This window comes from Neofelis nebulosa, chromosome 14, assembly GCF_028018385.1.
Source record: "Neofelis nebulosa isolate mNeoNeb1 chromosome 14, mNeoNeb1.pri, whole genome shotgun sequence".
Taxonomy (NCBI): domain Eukaryota; kingdom Metazoa; phylum Chordata; class Mammalia; order Carnivora; family Felidae; genus Neofelis; species Neofelis nebulosa.
The window spans coordinates 80,340,365-80,358,078 of NC_080795.1; the positions used below are offsets into that span (position 1 = coordinate 80,340,365).

General features: G+C 48.9%; 1 protein-coding gene across 6 annotated transcripts in view; it reads right to left on the bottom strand.

The window, feature by feature from the left end:
- Positions 1–17,714, bottom strand: part of AGO2 (argonaute RISC catalytic component 2) — a 111,468-nt gene that overhangs the window by 48,601 nt on the left and 45,153 nt on the right. For 4 of the 6 annotated variants that reach the window (XM_058699189.1, XM_058699190.1, XM_058699188.1 and 1 more), the window contains exon 2: positions 12,366–12,561. The exons of 1 other annotated variant lie outside the window; for it this stretch is intronic. In XM_058699189.1, coding sequence (XP_058555172.1) covers positions 12,366–12,561 — 196 coding nt within the window. Of the gene's footprint in view, positions 1–12,365; positions 12,562–17,714 lie in introns of those variants that run through there. One more of the 6 variants, XM_058699192.1, reaches the window with a different exon arrangement.

Here is a 17,714-nt window from a genome sequence, read left to right on the forward strand (position 1 = left end):
AATGGATGCATTTTGTTGTACATAATTATATCTCAATAAACTTATATTTTAAAAATCAAATGTAAAAAAAAAAATTTAAATTAGGATTATCTCAAAGATGTAGGAGAAAGCATTTACTAAAATTCAACACCCATTCACAATTTTTTTTTTTTTTTTTAAATTAGCAAACCAGGGAACAGATGGAAATGTCCTTCATTGGGGAGAGATCTCCTTCTGGGATTCACAATAAAACAAAGATGTTGCTTTGGCCGCTTCTGCTCAGTGCTGGGCTGTAGGCCATGGTCACCATGTAGGGTAAGAAAGGGAGAAGGATTGTAAAGATGAAAAAACTGCCATTATTGGTGGACATTAGGGCTGTATTTGTTGAAAATCCAGACGAACCTGCAGAAAAACACTGTATGCTTCACAAAGAGTCCTTGCCCTTGTATCTGTGTCCAGGGCCCAGCACATAGCAGATTCTCCAGAAATGCACACAAATGCACACATTCCCCTAGTACGAAGGCTTCTTTTGTTTTTTTAATAATTTATTGTCAAGTTGGCTAACATACAGTGTATACAGTGTGTTCTTGGTTTTGGGGTAGGTTCCCGTGGTTCATCGCTTACACACAACACCCAGCGCTCATCCCAACCTCCTCAATGCCCATCACCCGCTCTCCCCTGTCCCCCCATCAACCCTCAGTTTGTTCTCAGCATCCAAGAGTCTCTTACGGTTTGCCTCCCTCTCTGTAACTTATTTTTCCTTCCCTTCCTCCATGGTCTGCTGTTAAGTTTCTCAAATTCCACATATGAACAAAAACATGCTGTCCTTTTCTGACTGACTTATTACTAAGTCTTTATTCGTTCACTCACTCACTCACTCGTTCATTTGCCCATCCTCTCAGGGGGGAGTGGGGACGGAGGAGAGGAGCTTGTGGGCAAAATCAATCGTCAAAGAGACCAGGAAGCCCAGTCTCACGCATGAGTGTCATGAGGGGAAGGGGTACGAACCCCCACACACAGGTGTATCTGCTGCCCCACCCTCTCGACCTCTCTATAAAACACAGATGTACCACAAAGCTTTGGTTTCTGGCAACTGCATTTATGGAGTTACACTTTTTCTTCTCCTATGAGTTTCTGTGACAGCAGAGGACCTCCTGAGTTACTCGGCTACACAGGATGGTCATGTTTGGAAACACAGATTTAAATGATCGTACCGTATAATGCCACATGATATGAAGACATCGTTTGCTATGTACTCATGCATGTTTCCAGAATCAGTGGCCACCCTGCCTATCAGCCTCCCCCTTCCCCTTTTCCCCCCTTCCATAAGGAAAGTACCACCCCTGCTGTGCCTCTCTGCACTGAGATGGGACAAGAGCATGTGGGGCTGTGGTGTGGTCACTTATGTCCCAACGAGGGATGGATTTACCCACAGGGTGAGCGGAATGAGGTACAGGGGACAACTAGTTCCAAGTGGCACACACAAATCTTCTATTTGGGAACTGGAAATACCAGAAGTGTTTAAACAAAACAAAACAAAACAGAACAAAATAAATCCACTAACATACCATTATCATGGACTGGAATATTCGATTCTCTCCAAACAAAACCACTCCTTCAATCCCAAGAAAAATCCAGAGGGATTTATTTGATGGAATTTAATTGGCTAATTTCTTTTTTTTTTTTTTATGTTTTATTTATTTCTTTGAGAAAGAGCATGCATAAGGGGGAGGGGGGGTGCAGAGAGAGAGAGGGGAACAGAAGATTCAAAGTGGGCTCTGTGCCAGCAGGCGGGATGTGGGGCTCAAACGCACGAACTGCGAGATCGTGACCCGAGCCAAAGTCCGACACTCGACCGATTGAGCCACCCAGGTGCCCCTGACTAATGTCTCACATGGACTTGGGAGTATGGGCACAGAGGCCAGCTAGTACACTCTGAGCAGGAACGAGGTGGACGCGTGAGGGTTACAGCGACAGGGACGGTGCTATGGTGAAGGAAGGGCAAGCAGACCCCGGAACAGCATGAGGAGCCTCGAAAAAAGACGCATGGGCACGCAGACGTTTCTCCTACGACAGAAGCGGCAGAAAAGAGAACAGGGCACGCTCCTCAGACACCTGTGCTGAGGCGACCAGGTGTGTAGTGTTGAGAGCAGCGAAGCCGTGCCCTTGGCCCTTGAAACGTTGGTCTCTACCAACGCTTGCTGCCCGAGGCTGAACCCAACCCAATCGTCGCCACGACGATTCCACTCAGGTACCACACAGCGGGCTCTTCGGTGGCAGGAGTCACATCCCACACTCCCAGCAGCATCCAGCCCCTGGCAGAACTCGGCACACCGCTGGGGCTCGGTCATCACAAGTCGGGATCACCCCAAGGTGCTACAAAGCAACCCGGCTCGGGTGACCGGTCCTACGGAACCCTGGCCACCGCAGGGGCCGAGAGAAGGCACCCGATACCACCCACGTTCTGCTCCCAGGCCTCAGACGCTGACTCTCTTGGGAAAGGAGGTGCCGTCACCTCGCATCATCTGGTGCCAAACCCGAGGAATCCCCCCCCCCCCCCCCGTAATTTTTATGACAGCCCGGCCACTGACCGTAAAACACGAGGTCCCTTCCCTTCATGAACACTGACCGACTCCCGGGGACTGGCCGGTGACTGACTGACCTTCCTTCCTTCCTGTTTCTTGGTCTTTCTCTGTTTTAACGGTGGCAAAACACAGCAACATAAAATTCGCCCTTTCCATCGTTTTTACACGTACGTTTCAGTGGCGCCAGGTACACTCATGCCGCTGTCCAACCGTCACCACCGTGTGTCTCCAGAACTTCTTATTCCTCAGGGGAAGGCCCGCACCCCTTCTGCACTCTCCCCGCCGCACCCCTCCATCGAGCCCTGGGGCCTAGACCTGACTCGAGGCTCCTCAGCAACTGCTGAACTGCTGAGGAGCTAGCCAGGGGCGTGTGACCTGTCGGGTCCCTGTGTTTAGCTCCTCCTTTCCGCCAAGTCTCACTGAAATCAAAGTTCCTGGACTATGGGCCTTTGGCTCCCTGGACAAACACCTTCGCTGAACATAAGCTCAAAAGGCTGCAGCCCCCGAAGGCTCTCTGTGCTCGTTCCACAGGCTCGAACCGCACGGAGGGTCCACACACTGGGCGTAAAGATGCCAGCGCTTAGCCTCCAGCAGGCCCTTCACACGTACAACTCGCTCAGCCCCCACGGCAGCCTCGGAGGTCAGCACAGTCCTCTCCTCTCACGCACAGGACACAGAGGCACAAAGCCACATGCTGCCAGCTGGCAACAGCAAGGTTTGAAGCTGTTTGCTGATCCAGACAGGCTGGCACACTCCTGTTTTCTTGGAGTGCCCTTTTGCCATAATTCTGGGCAAATTTTTTCTCTCTCTCTCTTTAAAATTTATTTATTCTGTGTGTGTGTGTGTGTGTGTGAGAGAGAGAGAGAGAGAGAGAGAGAGAGAGAGAGAGAGAGAGAGAGAACAAGCAGGGGAGGGGGCAGGGGATCTGAGGCAGGTTCTGGGCTGACTGACAGCAGAGAGCCCGACGCGGGGCTCGACCTCATGAACTGTGAGATCGTGGCCCGAGCAGAAGTTGGATGCTTAACCAACTGAGCCACCCAGGTGCCCCATGGGCAAGTTTTCTCTTTAAAAAAACAATGCGTTCCTTTGTTCATCTCGAGCGACACAAGTTTTGCATGACCACGTCAGCACTGCCAATTTCGAATATGGATCATGCTGGAAGTCTGCCCAGACTACCTCCGCATCCCAATCCTCCTCTCTGAAGCGACTTTATCCTTTTTCAAACCCATGCATTTACATAAATATGTAGGTACATAAAAAGAAATACAGTGTATCATTATTTTTCAAACATATGGCATCAAACAGACCCTTCTGGAGTTTGCTGTCTTCCCACTAGGTGCCTTTGAGACCTTGCCTTGTCACTACATACAAAGTGGCCATCAAGTCTAGAAATAGAGACGTTACCGTGTCTCATAACATAAAGTTGTATTAACAAGCCACTTATGACCTAGTTGTCTATGTTTCCAGACTGCACGTTCACACGTGAAACTCCATTGCACTGTTGTCCACAGTTGCACTGAACCGCACAGGATGTTTACTTAACCATCACTACTGACTGACGTGTCCATGGTTCCATCCCTACTGACATGTAGATGGTTTGGTTTTTTTTCCATCACAATATTAGACATCCTTGTACACCTCTCTTTGGGATAAATACTTAGAAGTGAAGGGTATACAGGGGGGCCTGGGTGGCTCAGTTGGTTAAGCATCTGACTCTTGGTTTCAGTTCATGAGTTTGAGCCCCACATCAGGCTCTGCACTAACAGCGTGGAGCCTACTTGGGATTCCCTCTCTCTCTACCCCTCTCCCACTTGTGCTCTCTCTCAAAATAAATAAACTTAAAAAAAAAAAAAAGAAAGAAAAAGTAGTAGAGAATATACATACTATTTTAACATATACACCAAACCACATTCCAAAAAGTCTGGACCAACCTTCAGCCCCTCCAGTGGACAGTGCCCGAAGCAAACAGCAGGCTGCAAATGACACAGTCATGCTGCACCGCCCCACCCTCCCACCACTTGCGTGCGTACGGGCGCACGCGCACACACACACACACACACACACACACACGCGCGCGCGCGCCCCACAGAGTGATCACTTCTGCAGTGTCCTCCCAGGGCCACATAACAGAGCCCAAGGGAAACAGAAGGAAAGGACAGTCAGAAGACAAGGAACACACCTTCTTTCTGTAGTCCGTCCTGGGCTACTGAGCAGAATGCTGCTGATTTTGACCCCCTGGGAAGGCTTCCAGGCGGCAAGGCCCACACAACCCAGACCAGCGCCGCGTTCCGACCATCCTGGGTGACCATCTCTGTACCCACAATGATACTGGAAGCCTCTGGGGAAGAGGTACCTTGCCTTATACTCAATCCCTCCTACAGCAGCCACTCAGTGAACAGCGGGGGATGGGATGGCCAGACACGGAGGGCACACGAGGCCAGGACTCACTGTGACTCATCGCAACACAGACGGACGGCACATTTCACTCAGCCTCGCACAGGGCTTCGGGCTGAACCTCCTAAACATCTACCACATGCACTACACGGAGTTTTAAGAACTCAGAGTTAAGACCTGGTCCCTGCTGCCCAGAGACAGCCGTGTGGAAGGAAGAACAGGCTGTGAAGACCGTCTTCACAGTCAGACCACAGGCTGAGCTCCGTGCTCGTCTGCCGCCTTCCTGCTCCGCCCCGAGCTTCCCTCCGGCAGCGCACGCCTGGGGTCCTAGAGGCCGCCGGCTGGACTCTTCCCCACGAGGGACACGGACGGGGTCTAACCTGCCCACCCCGCACCCCCGGTGCCACAGTACCTGCCTCACGACCGGAGGCTTCATAAATGCTGGCTGGTCATGCTGGAAGCAAGGTTGGAAGAAGGACGGATTAAGTGAAGGTGTCAGCACGTGGGTTTTGGCAGAACCAGAACTTTACACCCAACTTCTTCCTGTGCGATTCTGGTTGATAACAATCTTGGGATTGGACCTTAGCCACAGTCCACCAGAAGGAAGAGCGAAATAGAGAATTCTGAAGGCTCACACATTTAAGTAGGCAGCGAGGCTCAGGCTGGCCCCCAAGCCAGGGGGAAGCAAGGCATGCCGGTAAGTGGGCTGGCCTTGGCCACGAAAATGCAGTCCGCGCCCCACCTTTATTACCTACTTGTGTGACTTGAGGGAATTTCCAAATACTGGGTAACTTTAGAACCTTGTGGACGTAACTCCAAGAACATAGCAGTGCAGTCAAAGACATCGCGTTTCAATCACCAGCAGCCTTTTCCTGCTGCCAGATGACAACGTCTTAGTCATGCCTCCTTCATGAAAGGAAACGTCCTGTACAATGCGGTTCATCACCTAAGAGCCCAAACGCCACCACATGAATAAAACGCCCAGAAATGTGCGTGGTTACTCACGCCTCCGTGTTCCACCTCCCAGAGTGCGTTCACATCACTGATCCACACACGTGTTTGTCTCCAGGAAAGTCAACGACGCACAAACCCACTCAGGGAGAGTCTCAGAGCACAGAAGACACTTCCAGTAAAAAAAAAAAGGTGTTTAAGCCAGCCGTGCCCAATGTTTTTGTTCGGAAACACGATTTTAGTAAGCACATATTTTAAAGGATCTTAGATGACCGTCGAGTACGGTCTCTTTGGAGCCATACCTTCTTGGGATAAATACTTAGAAGTAGAATTGGTGGGTCAGAAGGTATATACTATTTTTATTCTAATATTCACACCCAATAACCCTCTAAAGAGCCTGGACCAATGTGTATCGGTCACAGTGAGCAAATCCGACTGTTTGGTTTTATAGATAAGGGAACTGAACCCCCAAATATTCTTTCTCTTACAAAGTTTGTAATCAGGGGAAAAAAAAACAACATTACAGCAAAGAGCACTTTAGAGGGCACTATCACAAACTGGGAAACCAATTTAAGTTCTTAAACTGCAGCTGAGAATCTGATCTCTGATCCTGACAAAGCAATTGGTATTGAACTTATCCTTCTACCCTCAACAACTACAGAACTAGAGAAAAACAAGACGGCTATTTCCGGCATTGAAAAAGAGGCAGTTTGAGACTGATTATTGAGGGAAACGCGTGAGGTAAGCCACACATCCACTCCGCCTGCGAGCGGTTTACAAACCACAACACGGGAGGAAGGTGCAGCAGAGAGGACAATCTTGTTGCACCGAGGAGACAGGGAGGACAGTCTAGGACTGCAGAAGAAGTCGGGATTTGTGGGCAGGGTACCAGAGAAGAGAGCAAAAGCCAGATTCCCTCAATGTAACACACGTAATGTTCAACAGCAACAAAAACGTACTATGCGTGTAAATAAGCAAAAAAGGTGATATGTAATCTAAGGTAAAACCCGTCAATAGAAACAGATCCCGAAATGACCCATATGTTGTAATTAGCAGACAAGGACTGCTCATACGTATGCTATTACTGTAAGGACATTCAAGAAGTCATGAAGAAAAAGGTGGGAACAATGAGTGAACAGATGGGGAAACTTAGCAAAGGATATAAACTATGAAAAAGAACCAAATGCAAAAGCTGAAACTGAAAAGCACACTATCTAATTGAAAAACTATCATTAGACGATTATACAGAAGACTGGATGCTACAAAAGGGGCGGGGGAGGTAAAGTGATCTTAAAGACATCAATAAAGTTACCTGAATTGAAGAAAGAGGAGGAAAAGATTTTTTTTTTTTTTTTTTTTTTTAAATCACAGGCTCAATGATCGGGAGACAACATAAAAATGGCCTAGAATACACATAACTGCAATCCTATAGAGAAGAAAAATGGGGCAGAAAAAGTATTTGAAGAAATGATAGCATTTCACCCAAATTTCATGAAAGATATCAGCATTCAAATCCAGAAAACACCAAGAAGGAAAAAGAAAAATAAAATCACAATTAGGCACCTCAAACTGCTGAAAAGCAAAATTAAAACAAAATATTCAGAGGAAAAATGACAAATTACGTACAGGAGAAGTACAAGAAGAAAAGTAAACTGAAACTTCATCTGAAGTAATGAAGATTAAAACTTTAATGAAGATGACAACTTTAAGGTATTAGGGGAAAAGAATGTCAATTTGGAATTCAATATCCTCCAGCAAAATATCCTTCAAAGATAAGGAGGAAATAAACACATTTGTAGATCTCAAAAAGGTGCTGGAAGAATTCATCACGGGCCCACCTGCACAACAGGAAGGGCTAAAAGGCATTCTTCAGGCTGGAAGGGAACGACGCCAGGTGAGAACCCGGATCCGCAGAGAGCCAAGTAAGGCTCATTTGTGGCTGAACAGACCATTTTCCCAATTTCTTTAAAAGAGCAGCATTGCACCATGGAATTCATAATGAATAGAGAAGTAAAATGCATGACAACAATAGCAAAAGGACAGAGGAGTAAGTAGAATTATATTACTATAAAATTCTCACAGGGGAGTCATCTGGGTGGCTCAGGCAGTTAAGCGTCCGACTCTTGATTTCAGCTCAGGTCAAGATCTCACGATTTGGGAGGTTGAGCTCCACGTGGCGCTTTATGCTGACAACGTGGAGCCTGACTGGCATTCGCACTCGCTCGCTCTCTCTCTCTCTGCCCTCCTGCCCCAGTCTCACTCAAAATAAATACACATTTAAAATAAAAGAATAAAAAACACAGATATAGAAATTTAAAAAAATAGCAACCACAAAAAATTAAATTTAAATTTATGTTACATGTAAGCAAACGTAACATACCCGATAAAATCAAGAAATAAAGGAAGTCCCCATTATATGATATCTACAGGGGACACGCTTGGAGTACGTACACACACAGGCCGAGGGTGTAAAAGCTTGTACAAAGTTGTACATCAGCTAAACGGCAAGCTTAAGAATGGCCATGAGATTGTATTAATAATCAGAATTACAAAATACAGAGAACACTTCCTAGTGATAAAGGGTTCAGTTTATCACAGGAGACAAAAAATCATAAAAATGTGTACCCCTAATAACAGAGCTTTGAAACACAGCAAACAAAAACAGTACTAAAGGGAGAAATAGACAAAACCCACACCACACTCGGACAACACGACGAGGACGGAGATAAAGAACTGTCGTGACGCTACAGACCAACGTCAACTACTACTCAAATCCCCACACCCGCCAACCACAGGACACACATTCTCTTCAACGGGATGAGTAACACTTACCAAGATAAATCTCATACTTAGCCATAAAATAAGTCCCAACAGAGTTCAAAAGGCTGAAATCTTACAGAGTATGTCCTCTAAACTTTATGGTTATGGTTTGTGGAATTAAATTAGCAATCAATATCAACAGGTACCAAAAACAAAACAAAACACCAAAGAGTTAAAATTTGAACACATCTCTAAAAACAACAAAACCCCACAGATTAGAGAATTCACAAGAAAATGGAAAATATTTTGAATTAAAATTACAATGTACCAAAACGCGTGGGCTATAGCTAAAGTCAGGCTCAGAGGGACATTTACAGCTTTAAACAAATGGATTGGAAAAGAAGGAAGGTTTAAATTTGATGATCTAACCTCAAAATGAATAGAAGGATAATAAATATCAGAGAAAAGAAAACGGACAGACGGGTGGATTCAACAAAAGAGAAAAATCAACAAAGTAAAAAAGCTGTTTCTGTGAAAACATCAATATCATTGACAAACCCTAGCAAAGTTGATCAAGGTAAAAGAGAAAAAAGACAAATTTAAAGTATCAGGAATGAGGCGCGCCTGGGTGGCTCAGTCGGTTAAGCGTCTGACCGGCTCAGGTCATGATCTCGCACTTCATGGGTTTGAGCCCTGTGTCGGGCTCTGTGCTGACAGCTCAGAGCCGGGAGCCTGCGTCCTCTCTATCTGCCCCTCCCCTACTTGTATGTGTGCGTGTGTGTGTGTGTGCGCGCGCACGCGTGCATGCTCTCTCTCAAAAATAAACGTTAAAAAAATAAAATATCAGGAATGAACAAGACTCTCACCACACGTCCTACAGACATTAAAGGAGCACAGGCAGCATGTTGCACCAGTAAATTCAACAACTTACAGAAAATGGACAGATGCCTTGAAAGACACAAACTGCCAAAACAGACACACAGAGAAAATTCTGCACAGCCTGGTACCTAATAAAGAAATTAAACCGTACGAAGAAAACTCCAGGTCCAAACGATTCCAATGACAAAGTCAGTGGGACATTTAAGAAGGAAATTATACCAATCTATCTTTCCTCTTGGGAGTTTTGGGAGGAGGAGGGAACATGTCCCAGCTTTTCACAATGCCACATGCCCCTGCTATCAAACCTAACAAGAAAAGTACACACCCATGTCTCTCAGGAGCAGAGGCACAAAAATTCACAACAAAATGCTAACAAAGTACTGCAGTATATAAAAATAATAAGTCATGACTAACGATGTATATAAAATAATACATCTTAACTCTGAGAAAATCCAGCCACTCTAACATAAAAAAAAGTCAATGTAATTAATACACCTCATTAATAGGAGGTAGGAAAAAAGGAAGAAAAACTATATGATCATCCCAAGAGATGCAGACAAAGCATTTGACAGAATTCAACACCCAATGATGAGAAGACTTCTCAGCAAATCAGGGAGGGAACTCCCTCGGTCTGATAAAGGGTCTCTAAGAAAATCCTGCGACTAATAGAATACACTACAGGTGAGAGAATGAATGATTCCCCCTTAAGAGTGGAAACAAGGCAAGGATGTCTGTTTTCACCACATCCATTCACCATTATTTATAGTGGATTTCTTAGCCACTGCAATAAAGTACAAAAATGCTTTAGAAACTGGAAAAAAGTAAAACCATCTTTGTTCAAAAGTAACAAAAAAACTTTTTTAACATCTTGAAAGTGCACAATTAAATGGTTTTAGTATATTCACAGGGTTTTTGTCTCCCTTAGAGCACCACAATCTAGGTTTTGAACATTTGTCATGACTCCAAAAAGAAACCCCGTACTTGTCAGCAGTCACTCCCTCCTGAGAAACTTCCCTCGTGGACAATGCAATTTTAAAATACAATTTGTAGTAACATCAAAGAATACAGCACACTTAGAATAAACAAAACGGAAGGCCTCTATGATGAAAAGTATGAGTAAGTTCTGCAAGAAATTAAAGTAAACCTAATGAATGGAAAACATAGCCATGTGTGTGGACCAGAAGATTCAACAGTATCCACTTTCCCCAAATTTATCTACAGTTTCAAAGCAATCACGATAAAAAAAATTCCAGGGAACTTTCTGGTAGCAACTGAAAATCAATTGATTTACCCTCCCCCCCAAGGGGGCCCAGGTAAATCGATGGTGAAAGAAAAGTCTTCTCAACAGACCCTTACCTCCCACCACAGACAAAAATTAATCCAAGATGGATCACAGGCCTAAATAAAAAAACAAGCCCAAATTGTCTGCTTAAAAAAAAAAAAAAAAGAGTACCCTATCTGTACCCTTCAGATAGGCAAAGATTTTTTGGAGAGAACACATAATATGGTAACCATTTTCAAAATTTTATAGATTGGATGTCAACAAACTTACAAAATTCTGCTCATTGAAAGACACCATGTGGAAAGTGAATCAGCAGGGGCGCCCGGGGCGGGGGCGGGGGGGGGGGGAGGGGGGGTCGGGTCAGTTAAGTGCCCAACTTTGGCTCAGGTCATGATCTCATGCATTGTGGGTTTGAGCCCCACGCTGGGCCCTGTGCTGACATCTTGGAGCCTGGAGCCTGCTCCAGGATTGTGTGTGTGTGTGTGTGTGTGTGTGTGTGTGTGTGTGTGTCTCTCTCTCTGCCCCTCCCCTGCTTATTCCTTCGCTCTCTCTCTCTCCCGTTCTCTCTCAAAAATAAATATTAAAAAAAAAAAAAAGTGAAATGACAAGCCACAAACCAGGGGAAAACACTCCCGATACAGACCTGGACCTTAAATATAGTAAAAACTCCTACAAATCAGGAACAAAGAGACAAGCCAGGGAAGAGGCTTCGACAGACACTTTATTAGAAACACTACGTGACACTATATAACGTGTAAACATAATGTAATTACGTTTATAGGCACGTGAAAAGGTGCTCAACTCACTAGTTACCAGGAAATGGAAATTAAAACCCCCAAAGAGAAACCATGAGACTGAAACGCGAAACTCCAGGAGCCTGGCCGTCCCCCGTGCTGAGCGGGACCGGGCGCGCAGGCCCCACGCCACCCGCGGGAGAATGAGGCGGTGCGACCACTCTGGCGGCCTCTCGTGCAGCTAAGCCTACACCCACGCTGGGATCCAGCAATTTCCCTCCCGGGTATTCATCTCAGAGAAACGAAAATGCACGTCCCCAAAAGACTGGAAGAACAACGTTCATCGTGGCAAAGCCCAGACAGCCCGAGCGTCCGACAGGAGAATGAGTAAAGAAATCACGAAATATTCCTCGGCGATAAAAATAAGAGGCTATTAACGCACGGCGGTGCAGGTCAGTCCCACAAACACCAGGCCGAGTCTAGGGAGCAGGTGGGGCGAGACGATCTCACAGCGCAGAAAGGGACAGAACAAAGGGACGCGGAGCACTGGCCTTACTTAGCGCTGGGATCGATGGAGAGGGCAGGAGGCAACGGGCACGTGCACACGTTCGTCAAAGCTCACTGAGCAGCACGCTTGACAACTGTATCCAGACACAAGGAAACACACAAAACATTTTTCAAAAAGGAAACGCCAAGGGACACCTCCGGGGAAGGAGCTGCCGGAATGGAAGGGTCGATTACTTTAACGCCGGGACCCGCGTCAGCCGGTCGAGACCGATGAGGGATGAGAGGACGGAATACCTGTTGACTCTCCTCGGGCATTTCTCCGGCTTGATATCCAATTCATAATGGTAGATGTCAATTTTTGGAATGTCCATTTCAAAGAAGTTGGCCTGTAACTTGATTGTTCTCCCGGAGGTCCCGAAGTCGGGTCTGGGTGGAGGCTTGAAGGCATATCCTTGGATGGGTGGCGGTGGCGGCGCAGGAGGCGCGAGCACTGGAACGGCCAAGAGAACGCCCGTTACACAGAGAAACACCCGCTGTCCCAGAGCGCTCGCGAGCCCCTCCTGGGAGTGACCCGCCCCTCCCAGCCCTCGAGGACCCCCGCTGTCCCATGTGCCCCCCATACGCTCATCCTCGCCTCCTCCTGCCTTGTGTCCACCCGTTTCCTGGGAACCCCTGACTCTCGTGCCCCTGGCCCTCGCCCTAACTGCCAGGCTCCAGGGACCCTCTGTCCTTCGGCGACGCGTGCCACTACCCCATGCCCTCCCTTTCCAGGCTGTTGCTCCCTTGCGCTGCCCGGATCCTTGGAACGTTGGGTTTTCTCTCCCCAGCCCCCGTCATCTCTCATATAGGCTCACAGACGGTTGACACTGCATCCACAATTAAACCACGGTTCGTGCCTCCATCAGTGAGGCCGTGGCCCACCCCCTACCATGACCTTTCCCACACGATCTGCACGCACAGCCGAACACACAACTGTCCTCATTTTACCTGCTTCTCTGGAATCCATCCGTTCCTATCCATCCCTCTCTGCCCCTGCTCGGGGCCCCGTGTCACCCCACAGGCCTAGTTAGGGAAGCCTGCTAATGGGGTCTCGGCATCCAGGCAACCCCCCACCACTTTCCGCCCTCCAGGCCAGAGGGTCCGATCTCCACGGGTCCAAGCACCTCCACGGCCGCCCAGCTGCAACCAGGAGCCCTCACGTCTGCGAGGTCTGGCCTCAGCCTGGTCTCTGGCCGCTCAACCCAAGACCCCCTCGACCCTGAGGACCAGCCTCACTCTTCACAGCTCCCTACTTCTCCTGTCTCTAGCCTGCCTTGTTCACATCTCCAGGATAAATCTGCTATGCTGAGCTGGAATCCCAGCCGCCTCTCCAGCTGGACCTGAGCGACTTGAGGACGGTCTGCCTCCCCGAGGGCCTGAAAGCACCTGGTGCACAAGAAGAGGCCAGAAACACCTGGTCAAGCTCCGGAAGCTGGGGTTCAGACAGGTAAGGGGAGGGATGCCAAAGTCACTCAGAAAGCGTCCTTACAATGGACCACCGAAGTAGGAAGGAGGATGTTTAGCACCTCAAGAGACAAGAAAGCCGAGCCTTCCTGACATCAACACGCGTGCACGCACCCGGCCACACCTGGTCCCAAGCACCACTCCCCACGTGGCAGCAGGTATTCCAGCGGCTTCGGACGGACGGCTGTGTTCGGGTCGACACGAGGACTCCACTTTCCGCGCGATCTCTCCCGCCCCTGGAAACCACAGCTCACCCCTTCTCTGCAACAGACCAATGCCACATTTCCACAAAGGAGGGGGTCTCAACACAAACCAATTCTTTACTTAAAATGCACTGGAGGGGCGCCCGGGTGGCTCAGTCGGTTGAGCGGCCAACTCTTGATGTCAGCTTAGCTCATGATCCCAGGATTGTGGGATCGAGCCCCAAATCAGACTCCAAGCTGAATGTGGACCTTGCTTCAGAGTCTCTCTCTCCCTCTGCTCCTCTCCCCTGCTCATGCTCTCTCTCTCTCTCTCTCTCTCTCTCTCTCTCTCAAAAAAAAAAAAAAAAAGAAAAGAAAAGAAAAGAAAAAAGAAAAAAGAAAAAAAGAAGAGCTGGGGCGCCTGGGTGGCTCAGTTGGTTAAGCGTCCGACTTCGGCTCAGGTCATGATGTCATGGTTCATGGGTTCGAGCCCCGCGTCGGGCTCTGTGCTGAGAGCTCAGAGCCTGGAGCCTGCTTCAGATTCTGGGTCTCCTTCTCTCTCTGCCCCTCCCCCACTCACGCTCTGTCTCTCTCTCTCAAAAATAAACAAACATAAAAAAAATTTTTTTCTAAAGCGCTGTGGTAACTCACTGTGTATTTGCTGTGTATACTGATGTTCCTTCTTTGCATACGAGAGACTAGAAAGATGGGGCAATGTTAATTATCAGAAAAGGAGACAATGCCAACAGGGCACTACCCATATGTAATTAAAGGGACGAAAGTCATCAAGGTGGTGTCCCTCCTTCATTCCTATTTAAGCCATTGATTTAATCAAGGAACGTTCCCTCCTGCCCCCAACCCTCCCACAGACAGTAGAAAGAAACTTCATCACAATTCAAATTTTCAGCAATTCTGTTAGTAAAGTTCAAACGGCCGCTTAGAAAAAAACCAATTAAAATTTTTTCCAATAACAGAATACTCTTCATTTTTGCTCACGTTTTCATTTTTTTAAAATCCTCTTTATAAAAAAAAAAAAAATCCATGTACTTCAATGCCTACTGACATTTACTAGAAACAAATGAAGGCTACTAAAAATAAGCTGTTTTTACTGCATTTATGACCTAGAAAAACCCAGAGTCCTCGAATTGTTTTCTGTCTTGTTTTCGATGAGAAAATGAACATGCTTCAAGGTTATTAATCTCCCTGAGTTACACCATCCGGAAACCTGCAGGTCTGTCTGAGCACCTACGACCCTAGAGAATGGTACCTACAGACCTGCACAGGACACGCCGTCCCTGCCACAGCACGCTCGCATGTACCTAGGGGCCGGGTAATGCGCCTGGGACCGGGGAGACAGGTATAACCCACGTGTCGCCTCCCAGGACAGTGTCTGGGTGTCATCTGACAGATCAGGCGTGTTTACTGCTCGTAAGCGCAGCTCACACGCGATCCTTTGCACTACAGACCCTGACCGCGTCCGGGGGTGGGCTCCACTCTCGCCCAGCTCTGTCCCCTGAGGAGAGCCCACTAGCACACGGTCCCCGCTCTCAGGGGACGCCTAGCCAGTGGGGGGAACCTTGTGGATACAGGAGCGCAGTTAAACCACAGAAGTGACATCTGTGCCCCAGGAAATGTCCAGCCACAGAGCCAGAGGCATCTGGTGCCCAGGGTCCGTTCCAGGAAGCAGAGTCGTATCTGCACTGAAGGGCTCTCCAGTTTACGAGGGGCTTTCACATACTTAACTGTGTGTCACAGTCACGGAGCGAAGGCGCTCCCTTTGAAAAGTGAAGCCGTCCGAGGCTCAGACGGCAACAGAGTGGTGGTGCCCAACTCTGAGCCAAGACTTCGTCCTGCCACGAGCAGCCATCCGACCCGGCAGACGCAGGTGATTTTACTTGCCTCATATCTAACCGCTCGCACAGAGATGCCTGGAGCCCAGTTCTCTGCTTGGACCTATTTCCCCCACCTGCAAAGCACGAATTCCTCACACGTGTGCCATGGAAAACATGGAAAACTGTCCACTGGTCTGCGTTACTGACTTGTATTAATGCAAGCAGCAGAAAAAAACACAATGGTAACACATTCATGAAATATATAACTTCACAAGATATTTCTTCCTTGCTTCTAGCTTTAAAAATTTTTTTTTCATGTTTGTTTATTTTTGAGAGAGAGCGCGACTGGGGGAGGAGCCGAGAGGTAGACACAGAATCGGAATCAGGCTCCAGGCTCCGAGCTGTCAGCACAGAGCCCAAAGTGGGGCCCGAACCCATAAACCACGAGATCATGACCTGAGCCGAAGTCAGATGCTCAACCGACTGAGCCACCCAGGCACCCCGCTTCTAGCTTTTAATAATGAAAATACTGAGAGCTCATGGGAAGACTATGGAGTATACAATGACAAGTGAAAGCTCTAACAGTTTTCAAAGCAGAGTAGGGTGAGGCCCCAGCAGCTTTATTTTTTTGTTTGTTTATTTATTTTCAGAGAAAGCGAGCACAGCAGGGGAGGAGCAGAGAAAGGAAGAGAGAGAATCCCAGGCAGGCCCCATGCTGTCAGTGCAGAGCCTGACGTGGGGCTCGAACCCATGAACTGCCAGATCATGACCTGAGCCAAAACCAAGAGTGTGGCGATTAACTGACTGAGCCACCCAGGTGCCCCGAGGCCCCAGCAGTCTTATGCCTCCCTGCCCAGCCTCAATCCTAGGAGAGATCTCAGATCCGTTTTTGTACTTTACAGAGAGTCAGCCTCAAGCGTGGAGCGCCAAGACAAGCGGGACTCACGAACCAAACGCCAGAGAGGACCCAGCGCTGGCGACGCTGCCCAGAAGCGCCCGTGTGTGAGGAAGGGGCAGGACGGCACACGGGGGTAAGGTCACTCTCACGGGACGGTCAGCTCTTGGCCCCAACAGGTGGATGACGTTCCAGCGTGAAAACCAAATGCTGCCGGAAGCCAAATGCTGCACAGCACACACACCTTCACCACAGTTGACACAGACTGACTCTGAAAATTAATTCCAGTATCGCCTAGAGATGAACTGTCCAAGCACACCTGGCCCGCGGCCCCCTTCCCCTCGCCGGTTCTGCAGCAGGAACAGAGTCTGACTGCAGATACGCCACAGCACGGAGCAGCGGGGGCAGGGGGACCAGGGGGACCCCGAGCCCACCGGGCCGGGTACTGGTGAGCAGGGGCTCCGGAGAGGCGCGGTGCCTGTCGCGGCCTCCGCAGCCACGGCCACCGTCAACATCCACTGAGTGAAAGCCCGAGGAGGAGGAGGAGGAGGAGGAGGAGGAGGAGGAGGAGGAGGAGGGGGAGGAGGAGGAGGAGGATGATGATCTGGGAGCCACCACAGCGCGGCCATGGCTCCTAGGGTCCGCTCAGCAGGGACCTGGACCCCAACCCGGCCCTGCAGGAAGACCCCACCTCCACCCCAGCTGTGGCCAAGCCGGCCAGCCCGTGCCAGGCCAGGCCATCCTCCCGACCTTCCAGGTTCTCCCCCTCCCCATCCTTCTCCATCCTTCACCGAGAAATCCGGCTTCCAGCTTCCCGTGAAAGCTGTGCGGCGACGCCCAGGCCCGCGCCCCCCGCCCGTGGCTCCAGACAGTTCTGCTGGGAACCGTCGGCGCTCCCTCCGCACTGGGGGGCAGGATCCGGGGGGGACGGGAGGGCAGCCCCTCCCTTCTCACCCAGGAGCCCCGGGTCACAGCTGGAAGAGACCCAGTTGAGGGGGAGGGCGACTGTCGGCCGTCACCGACTCCTCCGCCAGCCCCCACTCCCGACGGGGCAGGTCCTGGGGGCAGGGAGCCCGAGAGCCTGAAGGCGTCAGGGAACGCGGCCCACGAGTGTGTGAGGAGCTGCTACCCATAAGTCAGCACGTGTGTTTAAAAGATCCATTTTTAGAGCCACATCTCAATCAGTGAAAGGGAAGCATAGTGAATGAGTAATCGACTTCCTGTATGAGTA